The sequence below is a fragment of the Anticarsia gemmatalis genome, chromosome Z (genome assembly GCF_050436995.1).
Source record: "Anticarsia gemmatalis isolate Benzon Research Colony breed Stoneville strain chromosome Z, ilAntGemm2 primary, whole genome shotgun sequence".
In the NCBI taxonomy this organism is placed as follows: domain Eukaryota; kingdom Metazoa; phylum Arthropoda; class Insecta; order Lepidoptera; family Erebidae; genus Anticarsia; species Anticarsia gemmatalis.
This window is the reverse complement of record NC_134776.1, coordinates 8,992,457-9,017,126: the sequence shown is the minus strand read 5'-3', so window position 1 is coordinate 9,017,126 and position 24,670 is coordinate 8,992,457. Positions and strand designations below refer to the sequence as shown.

The 24,670-nt window shown below is 34.8% G+C and overlaps 2 protein-coding genes and 1 long non-coding RNA gene across 4 annotated transcripts in view; 1 reads left to right on the top strand and 2 right to left on the bottom strand.

The window, feature by feature from the left end:
* Window positions 1–1,523: 1,523 nt before the first annotated feature.
* On the bottom strand, window positions 1,524–7,100 carry LOC142986208 (coatomer subunit gamma-like). Its single transcript, XM_076134554.1, has 2 exons — window positions 6,436–7,100; window positions 1,524–4,139 (listed from the first exon to the last, which is right to left on the bottom strand). The coding sequence occupies exons 1-2, from the start codon at window positions 6,970–6,972 to the stop codon at window positions 2,085–2,087; spliced, it is 2,592 nt and encodes an 863-aa protein (XP_075990669.1). The 5' UTR covers window positions 6,973–7,100; the 3' UTR covers window positions 1,524–2,084.
* A 1,518-nt stretch (window positions 7,101–8,618) lies between these two features.
* LOC142986317 (uncharacterized) overlaps window positions 8,619–24,670 on the bottom strand; it is a 119,877-nt gene continuing 103,825 nt past the window's right edge. For both annotated transcript variants that reach the window (XM_076134765.1, XM_076134766.1), the window contains exons 12-17: window positions 24,182–24,355; window positions 23,190–23,395; window positions 22,506–22,624; window positions 21,165–21,251; window positions 18,056–18,220; window positions 8,619–13,308 (exon numbers count right to left, since the gene is read on the bottom strand). In XM_076134765.1, coding sequence (XP_075990880.1) covers window positions 18,068–18,220; window positions 21,165–21,251; window positions 22,506–22,624; window positions 23,190–23,395; window positions 24,182–24,355 — 739 coding nt within the window. In that variant the 3' untranslated portion in view covers window positions 8,619–13,308; window positions 18,056–18,067. The remainder of the gene's footprint in view (window positions 13,309–18,055; window positions 18,221–21,164; window positions 21,252–22,505; window positions 22,625–23,189; window positions 23,396–24,181; window positions 24,356–24,670) is intronic.
* LOC142986318 (uncharacterized) lies at window positions 13,304–14,950 on the top strand. Its single transcript, XR_012960344.1, has 2 exons — window positions 13,304–13,880; window positions 14,043–14,950. It is a non-coding gene; the product is annotated as an uncharacterized LOC142986318 (long non-coding RNA).

Sequence of the window (24,670 nt, the reverse complement as noted above, 5' to 3'; positions counted from 1 at the left end):
ATTGTGTATAGTGTCGATAAAATTTTCCGTCGCAGGATCGATCTGCGTATTTTTTTTAATAATACTTGTTTATAGTACCCACGAAGAATTGTTTCAAAAGAATTGTACCTACACGTATTTAATTCAGTGTGTACAAACTATATTATCCGTTTTTCTATGATTTCAATCGCAAATTTAAGAAAATACCAAATGGCCATTTGTCGTTGCGTAAGCTCAAGGTCTTTATTTAACAAACTCTCATGGTAGAAAATAATAACAACAGTTAATTTAAAGATATAAGAGACGGTAGCGCGTTGTTTTTGTACAAAAAGGAATTATAATAAGATATCGGAAAATTATAATTTATCGATAGCTATGACTAAATAATGCTCCAAACTATAGTTCACGCTCAAAAACACGTGAGTGGTACAAGCATGAGCGAGATGGCATATCTCTTTCTAGGATTATTCTGTACTGCACGTGGCCGAAGAGCGAGACAACAACAGTTTACAAGTTATCGGACTCATGTCGCGTGGCCATGACGCACTTTGCGGCTCAGTAAAGGCTGAGTGGTAATGTTGACGAGCACGCGATTTTCCCTGAATGCAAGGAAAAATTATTATTAACTCCAAGATCTTACGGTAATCTGGTGTGCTCGTTATGGATCACTATACTGTAAACTGGGAAGCTCAACTGTCCTCCATAAGATAGCCATTATAACAAGACGGGTCCGAAAAAAATATGTACCTACCTTTTAAAGCAATCACATTATTGGTTTAACCCACACATGAGTACCTACTTTATAACTGAGAAACCGGCCAATAAATATCATAATATAAAGATTATAATTAAAACAACGCACCGTTGCCCAGAGAAGTTCTTAGTAGGGTCAAATACTTTACCCATTGAGTACTAGGTACGTACAAAAGTACTTACTTAACAGAACGTAGGTCTGTACTAGCTATTTAAATGCTAAATAGTGTCGTCTAAGTAGAGACTCCATTGAACAAGTTGGGGTAATTTAAAATTGTATATTGTAACCTTGGGATAAGCATCGTAGAGAAGACTATGTATATATTTTATTTACTGATTGGAGACTTACTATGTGTCATCTTTGACGTGTCCTATTTACGTAGACTCCGGTTCAATATAGCATAGGTCCAAAGACGTCAAAGTCCATTAGTACCTAAGTAATAGCTTAGACGCATGTCTTAAAAAATATAATAGAGCAACTATGTAGTCACCGGTAGGCATCACGTCCTTGAAGCTGTCCCTGTGCCTATCGATGGCTGTACAGCTATTTCAGTTGTCTATCTGGTCAGGTTATTGATCCTAAACTAATGTTTACATACATATTAAATACACCTCGTTCGCACGGGGATGGGCGCGTCCTATTTACATTATTAATTAAGTTCTATTTTATTTTCAGCTTCGAACTTAAAATACAATTTATTAAACATTTTAAGCTACCTCATTTTATTTATATAATCGTTATCTATTTAATATTTCGGTACTCAATTCCAGTTATTAAATAAAATACCAAATTTAACAGTGATTTTAAAGTACTTTATTTTTAAAAATTGATCCTTAAAATAGGATAGTAAGTAGACATTTAGACATGTATATAAATTAAGTTACATTAAGTATTCTTTATATTATAGTACTATAGTATATAGTATAGTAGAATGTAGGTGAAATCTCGGTGCTATGAAAGCATACCTACGTATTAACACCTATGACGTTAGTAGTAAAGAACGTGCTGCGTTTCGGTCAGAGTCCGCAGTCTGCACATAAGAGCATGCGATATACACATGCACATTGCATGTACCTACTCCATACATATCAACATTGCATAATCAGAACTATCGTCGAGTGATGACGCACACTCTGTATACATAGAACATCTATTGAATCTAGGTAGTGTTAAAGACGACAGGTGGTCCATTTATTGAAATTATTCTATAAAAATGGTTAAAATTTAATACATTATTCTAATGAATTACATACATACATACACGCTAAATGAATTCTTGACACCAAAGGCACATTTATAAGAAATAAACAGGAAATATTATGTAATTTAAACGACAAACAACAACAATAAATTAACCGACGGCAGCCAACAACAACGTGGCTATATCTTCTCGCGGTGAACGTGCAACCAACTGCATAGTGACGGCGCCTTGGGCTACAGCCAGCCTAGCCCTGACGAGTACTGGGACTCCACTTCGCCATATACCACCACCACGGATTTCTTTGACCGCTTCTCCAGTAATGGCAGATTTCGGCAGTCCCAAATGATCGCATACGGCTTTAGCAGCCTCACCGACATCGGTTTGTGATAATCCAAACGTATCGCACGCCTCGGCCGCAGAGGCGGCTCTTTCCCAAGTAGCCTCCCAGTCGTCAGACGCTGAGCGAGTCCTGAACTGATCGGCACAACCTATTTCTACTTCCTCTAATGGATAAGTATCAGCGTAGCCTTCTCCACCGTCCGGTAACCCAGTTGTTGGGTCGCAGTCGCGAACTACAAACTCCAAGGTTGCCCCGAAAGTTCCTAAAGTTTCAATTGGACTCTCTGGGAATTCCAAAAGGCAAAAGACACTGCCTTGTTTATCATATGGCAACTGTTCGCACGCAACCTCCGTCAACATCTTATAGCCCGGGGCTGTATCTAAACGAATATGAACCTTTTCAAGGAATTGGTCGCTCAAAGTATTTAAACATTCAAATTGCAATACCAAATGACGTGCAAAAATGTGCTTGACGCATTGAACACGATACTCAGTCTCTGGTTCAGTCAAATCAACAGCCTCGCAGGTTTTGAAAATAGGTCCAAGCTTTTCAATGCCAGGGATGACATTTAATTGGTCGGAATACAGCTCTTCGCGGGATACAGTTGGTGCGCGGGTCTCTATTTCAATCGGTGCTTCTTTTACTTCTTGAGACTCCTCAGTTAAAGTTGGGACAGTATTGATGTTGAATACTGCGCAAGCTGTATCCTCACTAGATAGGTGGTTCTGAAGCGCTTTCTCTAAAAGAACTGGGTTGGGTATTACGACATTTGTAATATAATCGTTGATAAGTTGACTATCTCCAGAGTCTAGTATTGCACTGTAATAAATAGCTCGATCACGAACTTCATCATCATCATCCAGTTGGCAACGTGCTAAGAGAACTCGAATATTAGGAAGTAACTCCGGACGAGCGGCTCCAAAACGTGCGACAGCTGAAACCGCGGCGGCCCGCACTGGGCCTGACTCCAAAATGACTCTGTTATATATGTATCGTATATAACGGGATGGCTGGCGAGCTTTCGGCCCCTCGCGTCCAAGAATGTGCAGTATGCGGACCGCAAGTGCAGCATGCTCGCAATCCTCTATAAATTCGCACAGATGTGCTAGCCCAGTCTCTTTGGCATCTGGATTTTCCTCTACCAGCGCGATTATAGCATCCGCAATAGCGGTTTTATACTGCAAGCCACCTTCATCGCGTAGCATTCCAGCTAAGAACGACGCCAGAGATTGATGCTTACGAGGATACTTGGAGCACAGACGCCTTATGGCGTGAACCACAACAATTTTAAATTCATCAGAAATCTCCGACATGAAGCTGGAAATTTGTTTCATCAGACGGTCAATAGAGCTTTCAGCTCCAGTAGCAAGAAGAGTTGTTACAGCTAAAGTAGCAACTGAACGATTCGGATCTGAAATCAGATTTTCTAAATCCACTGCACAAGCAGCTACTGCACTGGGATGTTTGGCCGTCAGTTTTGCTAAAGTACGTGCACCGGCAAGACGTAAAGTTGCCTTAGAAGAACCGCAGAATATTTGCAAGACGGACACCGCTTGGGCTAGGTCTCGAGCGGATTTGCGCAAGTTCACGATAGCATGTGCAGCTTCATAAACAACAATTTCAGATTTATGACGAAGGCATGATTCAATGAACTCCAGGTATACTTTGGCTCCATCCGTTTGATCTTCCTCGGCCAATTTGGCAGCATGACGTATTAGAAGGCACAACGCATACTGCGAGCGAAGAGGAGCGCGAGCTAGTTTTGTAACTAGCTTCACTGTTGATAAGCGATCATTTTTGCGAGTACCAGCTACAACTGCCAAGGCATGGTATGAAACCATTGCATGGTCCGATGTTATTGCTCCCTGGAAAAGAAAGAAAAACCATATTGTACAACTGGTATTGTAATATTTTAAGTTTAGTTTAACACTCATGATCAACATGATCCATTTTATAGTTGGCTCAGCAGTTAACAAGTCTAATTATAGTCACTCAATTTAAAAGCTTTTAGTAACAAAAAATATACTTTGCATAACTAACCAAAAGAGCTATCCAAAACTATTATCATTAATAGACTTATAAATAACCAATAAATTAATGAAGAAACACAGTTGCTAAGCATTATTTAATTTAAGATCCTTAACCATTTATGGGAACTACTCTGAAGCTTTGCAATTATATATGTTACTGTAAAAGCCCGACCTGGGGTAAATCCTAAGATTTTCTGGTAAAACCTAAGATTTACCAACTCTCAATGGTAAAAGTCCGAACAAGCCAGAGTTTAAAAACTATGTTACAATATATAAAAAAATCCTCCTTCATAACTATGTTTATAACTATTTCACGGTATAATTATATACTGTGACATAGTTATAAAGAAGGAGTTTTGGGCAAAGCGACATGGGTAGGTTAGGTTAGAAGGCTAAGGTGGGAGCGAGCGAAGCGAAGCTCCCACCTTAGCCTTCGTGGTTATTTTTTTTTTAACCACCCAGAAGGAGGAGCCCCGCGAAGCGGGGCTCCGCGACATCTCGACATCATCAAGTGAGTATAGGTAAAAGTTCGAATTAAAAGAATTGTTCGGACTTTTACCATTGCGAGTTGGTAAATCTTAGGTTATACTGGAAAATCTTAGGATTTACCATCGTTCGGACTTTTACAGTAACATATACATTGTTAGTAGAGCATGTGCCAAATAACTATGTGTAACATAGTCACAAGCTCTATGATAAACAACAAAAACAAGATATTTATTGATTAAGATAACCAAAATAATTAATCTTGCCCCATATAATATTGTACATAATTATGAGCACGCCAGGCAATAAGATGAGCTGAGATGTTTATAAATAAGACTTAAGCGAATATGTATTATTGGAATATAATTTTCATAAGATAGATATAAATACATAGGAAAATGAGGGACAGATGCAGTTGCTTCACACAGAATTGGTAAGAAATCAGCAACAGCATTTAAAATAAGCTGGAAGGATGTGCAAGCTTCCAAGGTATTTGATTTTCAATGATAAAGTAAAGAAAAAGAGTTAATAAGTAATATTAAGCCTTCATTTTATATTGCTACCTATTGTATGAGAAAAGTGACAGCCGAGTGGTCACAGAATGCACTGGCTACACAAGTGGTTGGAACCCAAGGCAATGCCCAAAATGTGTTTCAGTTATGTGCATATTCAAAATAATTATCACTTGTTCTAATGATGTTGAAGGAAACCATAACTAAGGCAACCTTTTGTGTCTGAGAGTTCTTTAAAACAGTTCTTAGAAGAATACAAAGTCCCAAACCCGTGCTTATCTAGCATGGTGGACTCAAGGCCTATACTCTCCTTCATTATGGAAGAAAGCATTGGCCCGACAGTGGAGTAATCAGTTATTTATAATTGCATAAAACATTTTAGGATATTGATAAGTCTGTGGTTTTCTCTTCGATTATTAAAAGCACACAAGGAAAAAAATTACAAAAATAATACATTGCCCAGCCAGAATTCTTTTAAGGATTTTCTTAGTCTTTCAAGAAGTGTTTGTGTACACTTAATTATTGTTTTTTAAGTATTTATATTCCGTGTTGGCATTAAATAGGGTTATGTGAACATAAAATTGTGTGAAATGAACACATTTTGCCATTAACAAATGGTAGTAATGTGCAATGGGATTAGCCCATTGACTTCTGGGCTACTAAACAGATACATACTTATAAAAATTAGAGAAGATCAATAGAATTTCAGATGACCTGGAATTGAACCAAAGACCTCGTGAACAGCAGTTAACCAAGACTAACCATAGACGCAGTGAAAGCAAAAGTCTGTTACCTATTTGTATAGATTGCACAGCACATTGTGATCAAATTAGCAGTACATAAAACCCAGCAGTCGCTAGCACAGCATACACAGCTAACTAAATTTATTTTTGTTAGGTCTTGTGAAAACATCTTATGAGTTATTTGCTTTAATTTTGTGATCAAACACTATCGGCTATGAGCGATGAAAAAGATTTGTAAATATAAAAAAGTTGTATGGTGCTAATCTTCTTCATAGTCACTCCTACCATACAACCAGCGCCCTGCTACATGACTTTATAATCTGACTGTGAAGTAGAGCTAATTCATTCATATTACATTGAAACAAACATAAAATTCTTTTCAATAATTACCTGAGCTTCCATCACCCAATGGCGTACTAAGTCTGGAACAGTTGCAGACAGGTGGACAGCAGAGACGAGCGCAGCAGAACTCACTGCAGGGTTCTTGTCCACTATAGCTTGCTTCATGTAACGTTCTATAGCTTGAAGCATAGTGCTGTCTGTTATACTGCACAAAGCGCGGATGGCCGCAGCACGGTATAAATCTTCTTTTCCTGTCATATCTTTCGTCAATGACGACGTAACAATAATCACATCTTGCGCCATAGAACTTAACTCCTTGATGGTCAAATACACGAGGCGGCGCAGCACTACATCTTTCGATTGGAACAGTTTAGTCGTAGCGAAAAATATATCAGTAGCTTCTTGGGTTGTCAACTTCTCTCCTTGATTTAGTAAATATAGTATTTTTGTAAGGATATGTATACATTTTTTTGGATTAACTGGTGTAGAGTTGAAGTATCTTGCTTCTTGCAATAACGTAGTTTTGTCTAAATTTTGAAATATATTGCCACTGTCTTCACTGTCTTTCTTATCGTGTCGACTCATTATTATTTTAGAATGATCAATATATGCTTAGTTAAATGTAAAACAACGAATAAATAGTTGATTCGATGTGTAATAATTCAGCCGATGATGACCAAAGCGACACGTCAAAACGTCAAAACTGTCAAACGCAAATGCAAATGTTGCCAAGATGTCTAATGTCTATGGATAATATATGTTACAAAATTTGGTTTGAATTTTATTAGCAAAAGTTTTAAGAATAAGAAGTTTATAAGATTGAAACATTCCTGTTTTTTAAGAGATAAGAAATGTATGCCAACATAATAATATTTTGATAAATAAAAGTACTTCAGTCTATTTGTATAGTTTAGTATTTAACAAAAAAAAAACGAAAATAACAGTAACTGGATAAAAGTTATTATGAAAAATAATAGGCTAATTGGTAATGCAAAAAGCGTACCTATATAACATTTTTTGACACAACAGGTTTACTCAATAGAATTTTATTTTTTCATCCTGGGAACAAATCTAGTTACCGGACTTACCCCAATCCAACGCATCTTATTTTATAGCCTCTTCAAATGTTTATAATGAATTGGCCTCGAATATTTTTCATGATGCTGCAACTACTCTGAGTCAAAGCCGCAATTTGATCCTATTGGACATTGGTTTGACAATGCGACACTTACTTAAAAGTAATTAAATTATGTTTTAACTTAAATAAACTTTCGAATGTAAAGTGTATGAAAATATCCAATTCGAAAATCTCAATTACTGTCTTATGGGAGTATGCATTGCACGTTAGGCGCATAGAGAATGCAGATATCTATGAATCCAGCACTTGCCAATTGGAATAATGCAACGTGCAAAAAAAAAAGTGCATCGATGCGCCGGCCGCCCGCCCATGTCATGTTTTTGACAGTTGGGTGAAAATTTTTATTGCGTTATTTCGTTGGCGCCAATGGAATAAAAATATTCTTAATTGTGCACGCATAGAGTTCAAAAAACAGTTTAAATACCTTATTATAAACGCGAAAACTATCTCGCCCGCCTTTCGGGCCGAAGGCTGGGAAGTTTTAGCTCGAGTGTTCGCGATTATTCGCGCACCGCGCAACAAGTAAAATACCTATCTTCTCTTCAAATTTCCGGGTAAGTGATTAGAAAATAAAATATTAGGTAAAAAATTACAAATTTTATTATTGTTAATAGCCTTGGATGATTCATGGAACGCAATATTTGAGATACCCAATCGTATCCATGAATATTGCGCTTTGGGCGAGCTAGTGGTTTTACCCATAATGTTTGAATTGGCAAATATTTTGATAATGTAGGCATTGTGTAATGCATTTTACATGTTGATTTAAGATAGTAATATTCGCGATAGCAATGTCAATGGCGTCGATGCGACGACGGCGACGGCATCCACAACAGCAGCAGTATTTAATTGTGAACATCTACTTACATATTTCTCTTTTCAGGAGCTTCTTTAAAATGCATGACAAATCTGCTAGAGGCGAAGTGGGACCAGCTGGGTTGTGTTAGATAAACAAATATTGTTCTTTTCAAATTTTATTTAAGTACCGATCTACAAATACATTTGTACATAGGTTAATACTTATTACTTTAAAAACATTCGGCGAATTTTTTGCCCTAACACTCATTATACATCTCAATTAAATTTTTACCTACTACTTTTTTGTAATTTAATCTAAAGAAAGAAGTCATTACATACATTGTTCATTTGTATATACTTAATATATATATTTTGGTATTAAATACCTATGTAATAAGTCGAAATAAATTCTATATTTAATAACAATAATAAATTAGTAACAATTTTAAAACTTAGCGAAACTATTATTAAATAAATAGTGCTTAGTTCAGAACATTTGACAAGGAACATAACAATAAACATTAAAATTATTATATGTTCAAATAATCGTGTTTTATTACAAATCTGTAAAATTAGAAGTCACGGCTAACTAGATATATATATTATTATATTTATCGTTACTTTACTTTAAAAGATCTTTAGACATTCCTACTTTACTCATTGTAGAAATAATAATCCACATAATCACAACACACGTAAAACAAGTAGGTAAGCTAAATGTACCGACGGCCAAATATACTTATTATTAGAAAAACGCTCAACTTTGTGAGCTTTATTTAAGAGAACACTATATATTATGAGATCTACGTACACGTATGTCTTATATTAATATATATACTTAATACATTTTACCAGCTAATGATCGGTAATTAAATAAATAAATATCGCTGAAAACAAGCATTATGATGTCAGGTCATGAAACGAAATTGTCGGTCCTAAAGTGACCGCTACTGATATCAACGCTTACTTATATCACGGCGTCGTTGATTATGTGTTGCATATTATTCATCAGTGAATCAGTAGCACTAGGCTACGAGGGTCGCTGCGACAGACCAGGGTCTCGCGCTCGCCACTTATTCTTAATAATAACGAGACACACCATGATAGCTTAGTGCGTGTGTAACGCGACAAAAATCATGCCGTCCTTTTATCAATATAACAGACTGGGGTCCGAACCGGAATTGCTACAATACATCATATCAAGATCCCATCTGACCTAAAATGACCAAGGGCACGTTTATACAGAAGGTAGTTATGTCTACATTTCTGTTCCCTTTAGTTCTGGCATGCGAAATAGCGTATGTGCGTTTTTTACTAGGTACGTACAATTTAGGGCATTCTACTAGATACCTAATTTGTGTTGGACCTTGAAAAGTTTTATGAACTGATAAGTTAACAATCCAGACTAAACTTTTTGAAAGTTACTTTTTTTTAATGGATAACGTCCATTTACTACTTTGATTCGCAGTAACGTTTAACATCACTAGAGCTCCTCGTTTAATATTTATAATTAATCTCCTCAAAAATGTAATTTGTATATTAAAATTTTGCTCAGTATAAACTTTGGAGTTTCATATAATACAGATTATGTGAAAATAAACCCCTTACGTACCTATGTAATGACTACTCACAACATCCCTTTGTTCTTAACTGTAAATACTTACTTTACTTTACGCTCAATTCTATAAACTATTAATACATGAATCGCGAAGTTATCATTTTCTAAAATCAAGCCTCGCGCTGTGCTGTAGGTTTCATAAATGTATCTCACAATAATTATAATATGAAAGAAGAAGCTTCTTCCATCTTCAATCTTACTAACAAAATAATATATCAATTTGGTCGCCAATTTGACTAGTTCAGCGGTCTGCCGGTCCTAGCCGCATCGTGTTATACCTACTAAGTATTCAATGAAATACATTGTGTAACATCATTTTATTCACAATAAACTGCCAAGCAGCAAAACAATAATATCACAAGACTGAAAACATAATATCTTCAAATTTAATTTTGATAAGTCTTAATTGCTTCGCATTATTGAATATCATATATGTAGTAGCTACCTACATTACGCATTATATAACCACGAGCATGGAATGTTGTGGCAATAACCAACAATTAATTGGAATGTTTTCTTGGCATTTTAATATAATTAGCGTAATTTGATTCACTCTTCAAGTTAAAAGTGAACCTGCTCAGTAAGTTGAAGCTGACTACATTGCAATGTGTGCAATGTGCGCACTATAGAGGTACAATAGTTGTACACGAAGAATTACCATTTTCTTATTCTATACAATTTACTGTAAAGTTGTTAATCATTTAACTTAGTTACTATGATAAAATGGTTTAAATATGGCAATCAAAGTGAAAACACCTTATCTTCTATACTACGAATTTGGCTTTAAATTTCATTAGTCCATATTTATTTACACCGTATTAATTTACAAAATAAGTTGCTCTCACCTTTCGGTAACTCGAATATTGACTACGATAACACGAAAAATTTCAACCTTAACACTTTATACAAAAACTTCGTTCCAAATACTGAAATTCCTGTAACAGTACTACTTAGTTTCTACAACTTAACCATTACAAGAATTTCCGCCGTTTCTTCTCTTTACCTCAACAGTCTATCTATTTATCACTAGCTTATTAATTCTTGCCTCTGACAAACAGGTCAGCGATGTTTCATATAGTCTTGTTTACATACTGTCACCGTGTTTACCTTTCTATTAGTAAACGACAAGGGAGTTTGGAATAATACCGAGTTCAATTAAGTTCAATATTATGGAGAGTTCGGTACAAGCGTACCTATGGAGTGTATAATAAAAATGTGCACTTATTTTTATTTTCTAATTCACTACTAGTCGTATAATAAGATAAAAGTCCTCAACCATGTCAAACTTGATCGATCAGAGGCTCGACCTAATCAGCTAGATGCGGTACCATGCCAAAACATACCAATCACTCTTATTATACGTATAAATAATATATCTCAATATAGAGATGACACTAAATAGTTGTAAGTTAATCAGCATGATACCTGCGTTGACGTCTCAAAAATATTATCTATTTTAATTTCAATGGTATGAAGTTGAACTTTGGTCTCCCTTTTGGTCTAGCAGTTGTGCGACTTGGTTTCAATTTGTCTATTGTGTTAGTAAACAAATTGCCTTGTGTAGGCACTTTCGATCAATAATATTATAATTATGCCGAAATTACGCCTAATAATAAATTTACATATTTTTTAACACACAAAAGCCGATCTAGTGCTTTTGAATCAACGTCTACATTCTAAACGATATAATATTTAAGCAAAAGCGACCTTACTGTAAGTAAACATAAACTTTATTGTCTTAAAATATATGAATAATTGTTAATTTGAAATATTTATGAAAATCGAGGTGTCCCTTTGTCCAATCAGCCGAAATATACCTAGTTTTTATTAATTTACATTTAAATTCTATGACTGTCGTTTGTATTTTCCTTGACGCGATTAAAGTGTTAAAATTATTTAAAGAAATTCTAGGCCGGCTTAAGGAAATTAAACGACCGAGTAAACTTCCATATTAATTACGTAATAACTCTTGAATACGAATATTAAGTCGCTAATACTTTGTTAACATTTTTGGCACTCTATTATGGATATTTGCGCTACAACAAATGGTCCATTTGATTTGTGAATAGTCCGACGGCTAAGATATCTATCTAAGCGCAATGTTATCGTCGCGTCTGAATTTCTGTAATACTCGGTAAACATGTAAAACTGATAGGCCCTAATAAGGCCCGCTCAAGAACAACATCAACAATGAGATCAGACCTAATTATATTTTCTATAAAAATGTGCCAAAATCTTCATTTATATGTATAAAATGGAAGAAGTGTCGCATGTACCATTCGAAACATTGACGGGCTAATGTGTTAGACAACCATGTGTAACAATATCATAGACCTAATAAATGGTCCAAACACAATATTTGACAACGGTCATTTCTATAGATATATATCATTATTATTATAATTATGTGAAATCCATAATGTTCAATTCATATTATATTAGAATTATCTGTTATTTTTAATCTACTTAGCATATCCAATTTTGTAGGCCATTCCCAAACATTTTTCTTCTTTTCATCTATATTGCCCAAAATGTAATCTCGTTAGTTGTCACACACGCTCCTGTAGTAAACAGCGGCAACTCAAAGCCAGCAACAGTATTCGTAACAGGTTCCACATCGTTCTTTATGTATCATTAATATTCCTAATCACTCTTTGACAAACATAATATCCTATTAGATAAAGTAGAACATTGAAGGAAATATCTTCTTATAATTATGGATTATCGAAAAATACCATTATGAAAACGTATCCTATTTCGTTTGATAATACTGACAATTTCAATACTAATTAGTAGGGTCTTTCCACAAAGCCTAAAACAACAAAAGACACTACAAGATTGTTAAAAAAATGGTAAAGCTTGTCTAGGTGCTTTGCCAGAATATTCTTTGGTACTCATAAAGCAATAAGTCATACTATCATAAACTAATCCTGAGAATAATAAGGGATAAAAATTGCCATTGGTATATTGTTTACATTTAACATTGATAATGACTTTGACTATAACGCATGATTATTAGATAATATCTATAACGAAGACATTGTTGTGATTTTGTTGCGTCGGTCCCAAAAACAGTCAACTGCTCCACATATTATGTTATGCTTGTAATTAAGTCTCAGTACAAAACATTTTTGCAATTTGCAACGAGTGATACCTTACTGTAAATGTTTTTCTATACACAGTTAACATCGACAAGCAAAGCGGAGACGAATGACCAAACAGGGACCTTATTTCCCGAACTCTCACAAAATGATGAGTGCTGGACACAACTATGTTCATTTTATTGTTTCTTAGTGGACTCGGTTTGGTTCGCTGGTGGCTGAACGCTGATACGGACCTCGCCGGTGGGGCCCACCACGATTTTCACCTGAAATAAAAAATACCAAAGGTGTAAAAATATTCAACCATAAGTTGCGCTTTAGAAGAATTAAGCCTAATCAAAGATGATTTAAAATGATACAGGAACAAGTAAAATTATAATAATCGCGGTGTTCCTTTGAAAGATTATAATAAGTAATAATGATTTTATTATTACTTAGTTTTAGTATTGGTACATCAGATTGACTCAAGCAGCAAGGTAATAAATAGACACCGACAACCACACGGGAAACGTCATAACTTCTCCTAAATATAAGATATTGAAAAGTAAAAGCAGCAGTATTAAGTACATATCAATTTGTTACTCTAATGGTTTTAACAGTGAGCTACAATAGGTCTAACGGCTGACGTATGACGATAGGCACTGTTTTCTTACGGATAGACTTCTACGACTTCGTAGAAGGCATAATTAAACTTCTTGAAGAATAACAGTTTACAAATTATAAACCATTACGTTATGTCTATTGTTAATGTTCCTAGTAAATTAGAGTCTAATTAATTGATTTTTTTAGTTACCATAGAACAAAGTGCTGTAGACACGTTGCTAAGTTTTAAAATAAGGTTATTTTTTTACACATACATAGACATATAATATTTTTTGTTATATACTTATTATCTATTTTATACTTAGTTTTATGATTTGATGTAGTTGTTTTGTTTATTCATTTGTTTGTTTTTAGCAAAGTACTTAGTTGTTGACACGTAGCTAAGTTTTAAAATAAGTTACTTACTTTCTATTATGTTTTATCTCTTAAGTTACATTTTATTATTTTACACATACATACACATTTTACAAATCTACACACATTATAATATTTTTTGTTATACAGGTTGGAAAAAATGTAGGGTCATGGAAGGAAACTACTTTAAATATAAAAAAATACCTTAATTCACTAGAGGGAAACATAGTTACTTTTATTATTGAAAATTAATACAACTGCATTCAAAGTTTTTGATCAAGTTGCACATAGGGAATAGAACTGAGTAAAATGTAAAAGTAAAAAGAAAAGATAATTTAATACCAATCAATTGATTTATTGATAAGAGTTATTATGTGCTTAGGCTGAATGAAATATATTTCCTTCAGGCATTAATATATTTGCTTATATTTTTCTTAACATGAAAATGAAGTCAGTCGCAAAAAATTGTGAGTCTTCTTTTCTTCTATGAAGCCAACACTCATCTCATAGAATCCATAGGATGATAAATTGGGATAAAGTATAAATGTTTCAAAAAGTATGCTTACACGCTGTGGTATTTAGAGGCGTAATGCAGACAAAAATTAATAATATAATTGGATTTTGAGATAGGTACAATGTTTGTTAGAGTGATTTTGTACCCACAAAATGCTCTATCGATTGGCACAATAAAGTAGTGCATATAGATATTTTGAAATTTTTGGGGATTTTTCTCAGGTTATGTGTAAACTAAGCTCTTTGAATGCAATTAATTTTAGTGAATTAAGGTAATGTATCTTCAATATTAAAAGCAGTTTCGCTGGATGGCCCATATTTTTTCCCAACCCTGTGTTCTTATTATCTACATATATTCTTAGTTTTTTGATTTGATATTGTGGTTTTGTTTATTCTTTTGTTTGTATTTAGTAAAAGAAATAAATATATGAAATTTTATGTCTATTTTTTATTTTTCTGTAATCTCATGCACGCCATTTTTCATTGAAACAATCATTAATGTCACTGCAGGCAAAAATAGAACAAAAAATGGGGAAATGGTATATATTACGAAGGTATAGGCACAGTTGCAATATAATTTGTTGACGGTTTATTGGTATACAATAGCCAATTATTCTTGAAAAATTATTAAATTAAGCAGTTAAAGCTGCAGCAAGCTAGTAGAGCCACATACACAATGATATCTTCATATAATGTGGCAGTTTTTACCGTGCACTTCCTATTAATAATAGATTGTTTAATTTTAGTGTTCCATGGGCTTTCTCGAATCCTAGGTAATGTACCAACCCAAATGCAATGTATTGAAAAGTAGAAAGGTACCTACATAACATATTTTAAAATGTTCTGTTTGGTATTTCATTTGCTTTTCGTCTATAGTTAACAGGAATATTAATTTTTGCAATGTGTGGTTTTGTGGTGTGAAGTAGATAGTTATTTAGAATTTACAGACCAAGGATTTTGTCATGTATCTTTTCCCGTTTAGGTGGTAAGAAACAGGTTCGTTGTTGCTTTAATATGGTGCTTTTTGAGAATTTTTATTGGAGCCGATTTACTTACCTTTTTTAGGTTTTCTAGGTTGGTTCTTAGGTCTATTGAAGCCAGTTACAGCTAGGAACATGAAATCTGAGCAAAAAGGCTATTTTTCTGATGTTAGCCAGTGGAGTAGCTGGGCCGTATGGGGCCTGGTGCAAACAATTAACTAGTGTTTTCTACACCTAAACTACGAGATACAACAAAATTATTAGATATTTGTTGAATAGAGACCGGAGGCCCACAGGTCTACTGGGGCAAGCACACCACTGATGTTGTCACTCTAGTCCAGTTCCTAGGGGCTTTTTATGTCAGATCTCTCTCGGTTAGGATGAAATTGAATGATTTTGCCGGGAATGTGTTGTCAATGGCACAAATCAAAATCCTTATAAGTACAATATTTAGTCTGAACCAACATTAAATTTAAATCACAATGAAAACTTGTTTAGCTGTATTAGTAAGTGTTTGGTATTTTCTAGCTGATGATAAGTAACAAACAATTCCTTACGTAATAACAATAATCAAAACTCCAATTTATATAGGCTTCTCGAAATGTCTTGGAAACTGTTGTACAGGGCGTTTTAGGCACACAATTTTTCAAATGATATAAGTATTATAGGCACTTGGTCTGAACGGATGCCGACACGTTTATTAAATATCTTAAACTTGAAATGATGATCTTTTTTGTACTAGACCACGCGGAATAAATGATCAAATTTGTAGTTTTTACTAAAAGTTTTGTAGTCCATAAGGCACATCATTCCAAAGGGAATAACTGCAGAAATTTTAAGGAAAGTAAAGGAAATCTAGAGCTTACATTAAGACCAATTATTTAAAGTGGTAAAATAAAACATTATTTGCGGGTTTAGCTATCAAAACCATGTTTTTAAATTTAGGTTACTACTTTTGCGTTCGTTTACATTGTCATTTAGTTTAAACATATAGTAAGAACTTGAAGACCCGTTTTTCTATTATTTTAATAGAGTTCTTCAACTTTCCTTAAAAGTTCTTCAATTCACACCCTTTGAAATAATGTGCTACACACACCCAAAGATTTGAGTAAATGTGTAAAAATCTCAATTAAGTCCGCCGGGTCTAGTACAGAAAACTAATTTTAAGACTTTTAAGTATTATATCTCTGAAATGGTGAGTCTTAATTCAAGTTGAATGGTACCAATGTGTTAGCAGCAGTCTCCACCATATGCCTATAAAGTTGAAACAACCGTTTGCCCAAAACCCTGTATATCACAAGAACATTCGGTGATTTAATTTGTTGCATTTTGACTTTACTATAGCGTCAAACAAAGAATACCAAAAAAATATGGAATTATATGAGACTTCTTTCAATATCTTTGTTATTTTATACAATTTAAAACTGAAAAGAAAATATTAAACATTACAGCATCGTTGGCTCAAAAGTAGTGTTGCATTTTAACTCTACTACGTGTAGAATAACTATACCTAGATACAATTTTTATTTCAATCACCTATTCCACTCAAAAAGAAAAAAAAGATGTTTACTTGTCTCATTTGAAACGCATTCACGGCAAAATCATTTAATTTCATCAAAACCGAAAGAAATTCGATTTATTAGAAAATCCCGAAAGCCCTATAAATTCCACTACTCCAAAGAATTATATTTTTCAAGCTTCAGTGTTAGAGTATAGACGTTGGTATAAAAGTGTATGATTTTTAAGTGTAATATGACGGACTCTCAGTTAAAAAAAAGTAAGTTTTTCGAAATACCTACTACTGATGTATAATTAGATAGAAGCATGTGTCGGAGATCTTAAATTTTGATACGTTGATTAAGTAGCTATTCTTCATTTCATATCGTACCTATTTGGTTATATCCGTAGATAAAATAATTTATAAGCAAAGCGCAAAAATTAACTACTGCTAATTCGAAAAAACTAGCTGTTCGTTTTGACGGATAGGATATATGTATAATTACATTGTAGGTATATGATTTTTTTATACAAATTCGTGGTGCTAAGCTAAAGTTAAGTTTTATACATATTACTAAGCCTTGCGTAAAGATTTTCTGAAATATATACTTTCTACGTGCTAATAATGGATCTACAACTAAGTTCTAATGATTACTTCACGCATAGTTTAAAGAATCATTTAGTGCAAATAAATAAATATCATTAGACAACTCACATACGGAAATTTGACTCCAAACTTTAAATAATAATGTTCGACTTACACTTAATTCAAATACTCACTCGTCACTCGGTTTTGAAGCGAGTGAATATGTTATGATGCTGGGAGAGACTTTAGGGCCTACCCTTTTAAATTTCCACTTTAAGGTGTAATAAATGTAATAATTGATACCTTCGCGATTTTCCACTCATAAAAAATAATAATGACAAATGGCAACACCACTCTTTATTTACATTCGATACGTCAACAACACGAAATTTAGAAGTCTTTACTCTGCTTTTACTTTTCTCTACTCGCACAGCCTACGCCAGCCCGTCTGTTATTAGCTCAATGCGAAAGCCTGTTTACCTAGTCCCCCCGTCAGACGTTCATAGCGTAATACACGGGGTTGGGCGGCGGTGCCATGGGCGAAGTCGCCGACGGCGCAGACACTCCGGACGGCGCGCCCTCGGGGGCTCCTCTGGCGGCTCGGGACGGGGAGCCAGGCGCAGGCTGGTACATCGGCGCTGCCACCTGAAACACCAATGAAAATTGCTCACTACACTGATTTTTTCTGTGCCTACCGGCGCGTCTCTCACTCGTTGCACTTTTTTATATATGTTTAGGACCTAATAGACAACGTCAAGTCTTCTCGCGAAACCGTTTTGACGTGAATATACCGCGATTTTATTGTATCAACTTCCAAACGTCTATGAACCTTTAACTTTCTGAAAATCTAAGTTTAACCTGAAATTGACCAGAGCATTAGCATTTCTTGTCGCAAACCCAACCTAACGCCACCTAGGTTTGAAACGCAATAAGAACTTTTATGTTTGAGTGCCAACAGCTGATCGGCTCGTAGCGCACTCTGGCAGCAACGTTCGAAAACTCGGTCTGGATCAGAACCTAGGGCATCGAGTACGTTAGTAGTTCGTGAAATTGACACACTACGTATACGAGGGCGTTAGGATCGAGGCGGCTAGTTTTATTGTTTTGAAACTTTATTTAAATAATTTTAAAGTTATGAGTGGTAACGAGATGAGCTTTGTTTTATCGAATTAATGAAAAGAAGTGTTTGCAAACCATGAAGGACTATCGGTTTGTTATAATTGTCCTGGCAAAATTAGTATGTATAATTAGTGCTGCATTGTTGATTTTATATGCCGCTCATACAACTGAATGCAAAAGCAAATATGTATATTGAATGAATTTAATTCACCCCTGCCATACCACTACATTTCCATTGGTTATTAACAATATTTGAGATCTACATCCGCGTACAAAATATCTAGACCAATGGGTAATTTTCCTTGGACTTAAAACGTTTTAGTCGCCAGCGTAAAGTAATTTATTATGAAATTCTAGGACGCTGAAACGCGACAAAGTTAAATCTTAGAAGCCCAAGGCTAAGAGCGGGGTTGACCTCGAAAAAAAGATCAATATCCAACATGAAAGTTTCGTAGACTACCAGACGATGATAATGAGACTTACGAATAAGATTTAATAAAAATAAATGGTAATTAAAAGTGCTTTAAGATTAAAAAATGATTTATTTGATATAAAAATGGTATTACAAAGTAGTATAAAAATATCCTTTGACAAGTTTATTCGTTTAGGCCAATATTTAAAGACGGTTTTTCTTTAGATGTCTTACCGTAAAACGGGGTGAATAGAAACAATTTTCAACTTTGTCCTAAAAATTTGTAGCGAATAACTTGTTATTTTTATTGTCAGGTTGTTTTATATCATGTCCGGCGCCATGAAGAAAGAGTTAAAACCATATTTGTCCAAAAATATGCATAGTTTTACGATATTTCATAAAAAAAATGGTCAATTTCTATTCACCCAGCGATAGGGGTGAATCGAAACGACCAAAGGGGTGAATGGAAAAATTGAGTTTTAAAACGTTTTTTCAGTTTACAATATTGTATCTTTATAGATAAATATACACCTAAAGAGATAAACACTCCAAACAACTCATTAGAAAAGAAATTCCACTTTAAATCCAAAGTTTTGAAAAAAATGTATGGACCATTAAGGCATTCGAGGACGGTTGACTTTGAAGCAATTTTTTGGGTATAAATATCAATTTAAACATTTAAACAATTATGACACCGCAGAGAAGTAATATCGACGTGTAATCGTTTGAAATTTGAACAAAATTCTTAAACGAGGAGTACTCAAACATTGGGCTTGAAAACTTTCCTGATTTTTTTTCTATTCACCCCGCGAATTCTATTCACCCCGTTTTACGGTATTTGGTAAACAATCTTTGACTACTTTTTATTGAATTTATCGTTAAGAGTCAAAATAATGAGCAAACAGAATTGAGTCCTATCAATAATTTAAGTATATATTTTTTTATTAGAAGTTACGATGTAAGACATTGTAGGTACGATTGATTATTGAATAAGACATTAAAGAAAAACTAAATATAAGTAATGTCTTGATTCTAAACAATCATAAATGCCTAAGCCTAGATTCTATGCAATAGTTAACTTTAGTAAAAATAAAACTAATTAATATAATACATGGCTATGATGTTGAATTATAAAGCGGTAACTAGAGTCGTTAAGATACAATCGCAATGGCTGTGTGGGAGTATTTGCTAAGCATTGCAAGCTAAAACATGATAATAACTATACTTACTTAATGTTTATGAAGTTACGCTAGTGCTCGACTATAATTAGCTTATGACCTATTTGTAATTATTAAATATAAATTATTATAACATGACAGTTCTAAATGTTAGTGGTTAGGAGCTTGACTTAACTTATCTATGACTAAATCTGAGTAAGACTCGACTATAAGACTTGACATGAACTATATCCGGCTAAACCACTAAACGATACAAAATGGACTTAGTCTTACCTGGATACGATTTGGCAGTTCAATTTAACTTAACTAGGTATAAATTGTACGAATTGTACAGAATTGTATAAACTATGACTATACTTACTCGTAATACCTAAGTTGTATAAAAATCAGGGTTCGAAACTGTAAAAAAATATTTACTTTGAAAATTATCATGACAATTATCATACTCTCTGGTGGACTCAAAGCCTAACTTCTTCCGATTCAGGAGACCCTTGCCCAGCAATTGTATAGGCGTGGATAAAAAAATATCATCCGAAATCTAAAGTACGTTTTTTTTACTTAAATATTAGGAAATTAATTACCTACCAATATTTGGAGATTAATTCTTATAAAAAACATCATCATCATCATCATCAGAAACATACCCATCTTTTTATATGAGTTATTTACGGATTATCACGATAATATTAATTTCGAACCATGATTTCTATTGACTTGCATTGGCAATGGGTCTAAACGACTCAAATTTACAATGCATAAACTTATAACTAAACTTTTCTTGATATCGATGCAGCTGCTGTCTTACCTTTATTTGTTTTCATAACGCATTTCTTAATATCTAAGGGTATAAAAATACAATGTTCACAAGTCTATGCATTACCTTTTCTGAGTAGCATATCATTTGTTTTCCGCCGCCTGGTTGCGGAGCAGGCACTGGCCTGTAGCGGGCCGGCGCTGGGCATAAAGTCTGCAAACATTATTTTTAGTATTTAAACGTCTTACCCATTATTCATTTAAATATACATAATTTTGAAAATATTTACATCAAAGTAACAACAACGGGCGAATGCCATAAACCCTAGGCAATGTGGCTCTCCGCCCTGAAGTAGGTAGTAGATACCTATGATCCTGAAGTTTTTCTTACTTTGTTTAAAATAGTTATTTCTTCCAACTTATTAACGCCAACTTTTTAGAGATATACTTGGAATAACTTTGGAATATGTTATTGAAAATTCTCAACAAGTACTTATAAGAAATAATGGGCCCGAAAAACATCCGTGTTTTCTTTTAATGTGGCTCGTTATTAACTGCTTTTGCACAACATCACTCTTAAAAGTTAAGCTCTTTACGTAACTCTGAACACAATACGATATTTTCGGTTTGTCGTAGCATTAATTGGATTTTGATTTGAAAACCGATACAATATCATTCAAATAACCGGCTTTGTTGACGCGTAGGACTTCCCAGTACTCGTAATTGACGTTTATTTTATTCTATAATATTCGGAGTATCCAAATAATATTGCACTATGTTTTTCTACTGCTCATTCAGTGCAGTCACGGCCTTAAGCATTGCAATGTCAGTCGTACACGCAATCAACCAAGGCGTGAAACTTTAGCAGCTAACCCATTTATGACTCGCTTATAAAAGACCCTGTTAGAAGCGCAGCGAGGATTTTAATTTGTAGTGAACCGTCTCGTTTTAATCTTCTTACTTTGTGACAGAAATACGGAAAGCGGCGCTCGCATCGCTTGAAGACAGTTAACCTACATTAATTTAATAAGTCATCCCGGAAATAAAGATGTCTTTGCAATTAGCCCTTCCTCTACCTAGTCAAGGAGATATACGTTAAAGCAAAATTGTAATAGCGCGATTAATCTTTTGCTTTTATAATTGCATTTCTAGACGGCCGGGAAATCCGACACTATCCGATAATTTCGCCACTACGTGTGTTTTTTAATGAAACTTAAATCTCGTCTTCGTAACATCTAATTTTGTTTATGTATTGCAGTTTAGAGACGCCTCAGTTGGCCGAATCCAACAATCTAAAATTGATCCGAAAACTTAACTTTCTACTATACTCGCGGGATTCGTATACATTATTGCAGGTTCCTTCGGTTACCGACACGTGTTGAAACGTCACATAAGTATCTCCAAGACAGAAAGCCACGTGTGTTATTGGTAAACAATAACTTGTTCTATTTATAAGGTAGTAATGAACCTGTAGCGGTAGCGCGTGTGTGTAATGCGCTCGCTGCGGTTGCGCCATGCTCGGCTGCGGCGTGCTCGCGCCGCCCACGCTCTGCTGCTGATGCTGGTAGTACGTGTGCATGCGATTGTCTATAACAACACACGACTAGTTAGCAAACGGAACTCATTATCCTTCCTTATTTGCAGAACACAACTGAAACTATAGACATCCAATAATGAAGCTATGATATTTAAGTTTCCTATTCATTATAACTTTGACTTTGTGACTTGTAGTTCAATAGGGCTGTTTGTCTTGAACATAAAATTAATCGACGAGCTCGCGACTGCACCGCGAATAAAAAGTTTTCAGCGTAAACAATTTATGTTCCAAGAAGTAGGCGGAGCTTACTGGCAACTTAGTGGAAACTTCTATTTGAATAAGAATGAAGTTGATGCAGTCGAATACTGAGAGGGAAATGCCTGCTTCCGTTGACTCGATAACCACGGTTCAATAGAAAAAATTATAAAGTTCCACCGGCTCCTTTGCGCGGAGAGTGAAGAAAAGAACCGGCTAAGTATGCAGGATTATTTTAAAATCTGCACTATCTTTTTAACCAACGGAGAGTATTCACCCCTTTTTGCTGTACGTTGTGTACCTATATTTGGCGTGTCTTGTAATGTAGGTGTGTTTCATAAATGATGTAGTATAACTTACATTCGTTCGCTTGCTGCCACTGCGCGTGGTAATCATTGTGTTGTTGGTAGTGGTAGTGGGTGCTGTATGGCACATACAGGAGCTGATGGTGGCTCCTTATTGGCGGGGGGCTCTCTGGTCTTCGGCACCTCGGTGCCGCGCGCACTGGCGATGTTTGCTCAGAGCTCGTCTGAGAACTGTACAGCTCTTGACTGCTGTCCGAACAACTGAGAATATTAATGTTTCTATTAATATTACCTATACAGTACATAATAATATGGACATAACATATAATTGTGGTCGAAAATCTTTTGACAACTTCCTCCATTAACTACGATAAAGTGTTTCACCTTGGCTCCTAGCGTCTTACTCTACTATGACTCATTCGCAGTAAGCTGCAAAATAAGTGTTACAAATATTTGTGCACCAAAGTTTCACAACACTCATAATTTATAACATACGCAACTTTCCGTTTATTATCTCAAAGGAGAAGATAGTTTTATTTTAATATTTCTACTTTAGTATAATTGTCTTGATTTATATTTTTGATACAGAAATTCTATTACAAAATGGCAGGTATAGGTCGAACTCCGCGGAAATAAGAGAACTTTGTTCTCTACATTACGAAAGTTGCAGCTAAGTCTCTTAAAGTCATAAAATTGAAATCATAAAAGCTACATAGTTCAGAAAATTGCACTCGTAATATAATTTGTATTAAAGTTAAGAAATATACGTCTTCCAGTTAGTAAGTCGTAACGGCAAAACTTTTATATTTAGGGTTGAACGAAAATGGTACCTGCATCCCATATTCATTCCGGGAAAGCGAACAAAATAGAGGCGAGACGGTTCCAAGTTTTCCTGTCATAACAACGAATGAGAGATTTCCTTATTTTCTTGTTGTGACGTTGAATAATTGCCTTAGTAGTTGTTCAAGGCTAAAATAGCTAACAACTTTATTTCGTAACGAGTATCTCTTACTATTTAAATCATGGTTAAATAAAGATATGTCTTACCCCACATTGGCGTAAAGTGAACAGTTCCTATACATGGACTCCTGCTGCGCCCGTTGCTGGTAGTGGGCATAGGTGGCCATATTCTGTGCGTGGGCGTAGCAAGCATCGCTGTGCTGCTGAGGGACCGGCGTTCCTCCGCACTGACGCGCCGTCACGTAGTCCGATGATTTAGACCTGGCAAATATTCACTTATTCATCCATACGTGTAAAACTAGCCTATAAACTTTTTACCCCAAACATGCTAATTTTTAGCTTCCAATGCTTTAATATGTAAATTCAAGCTGGAGTGTCGGAAGGATCGCAATCAGTCATACGTTTACTCGTTTAATCAATTACAATAATTTATTAATAAATAGTTAGGTATATCTTCAAGCAAATATTGGTCGGTTTTACATTTTCCGCAATAAACAATAGTATTTAAGGCTTAATGATTTAGTTATTTGATCATCAAAATTACATTTGGACAAGTTCCCGTACGTGTAATTGATA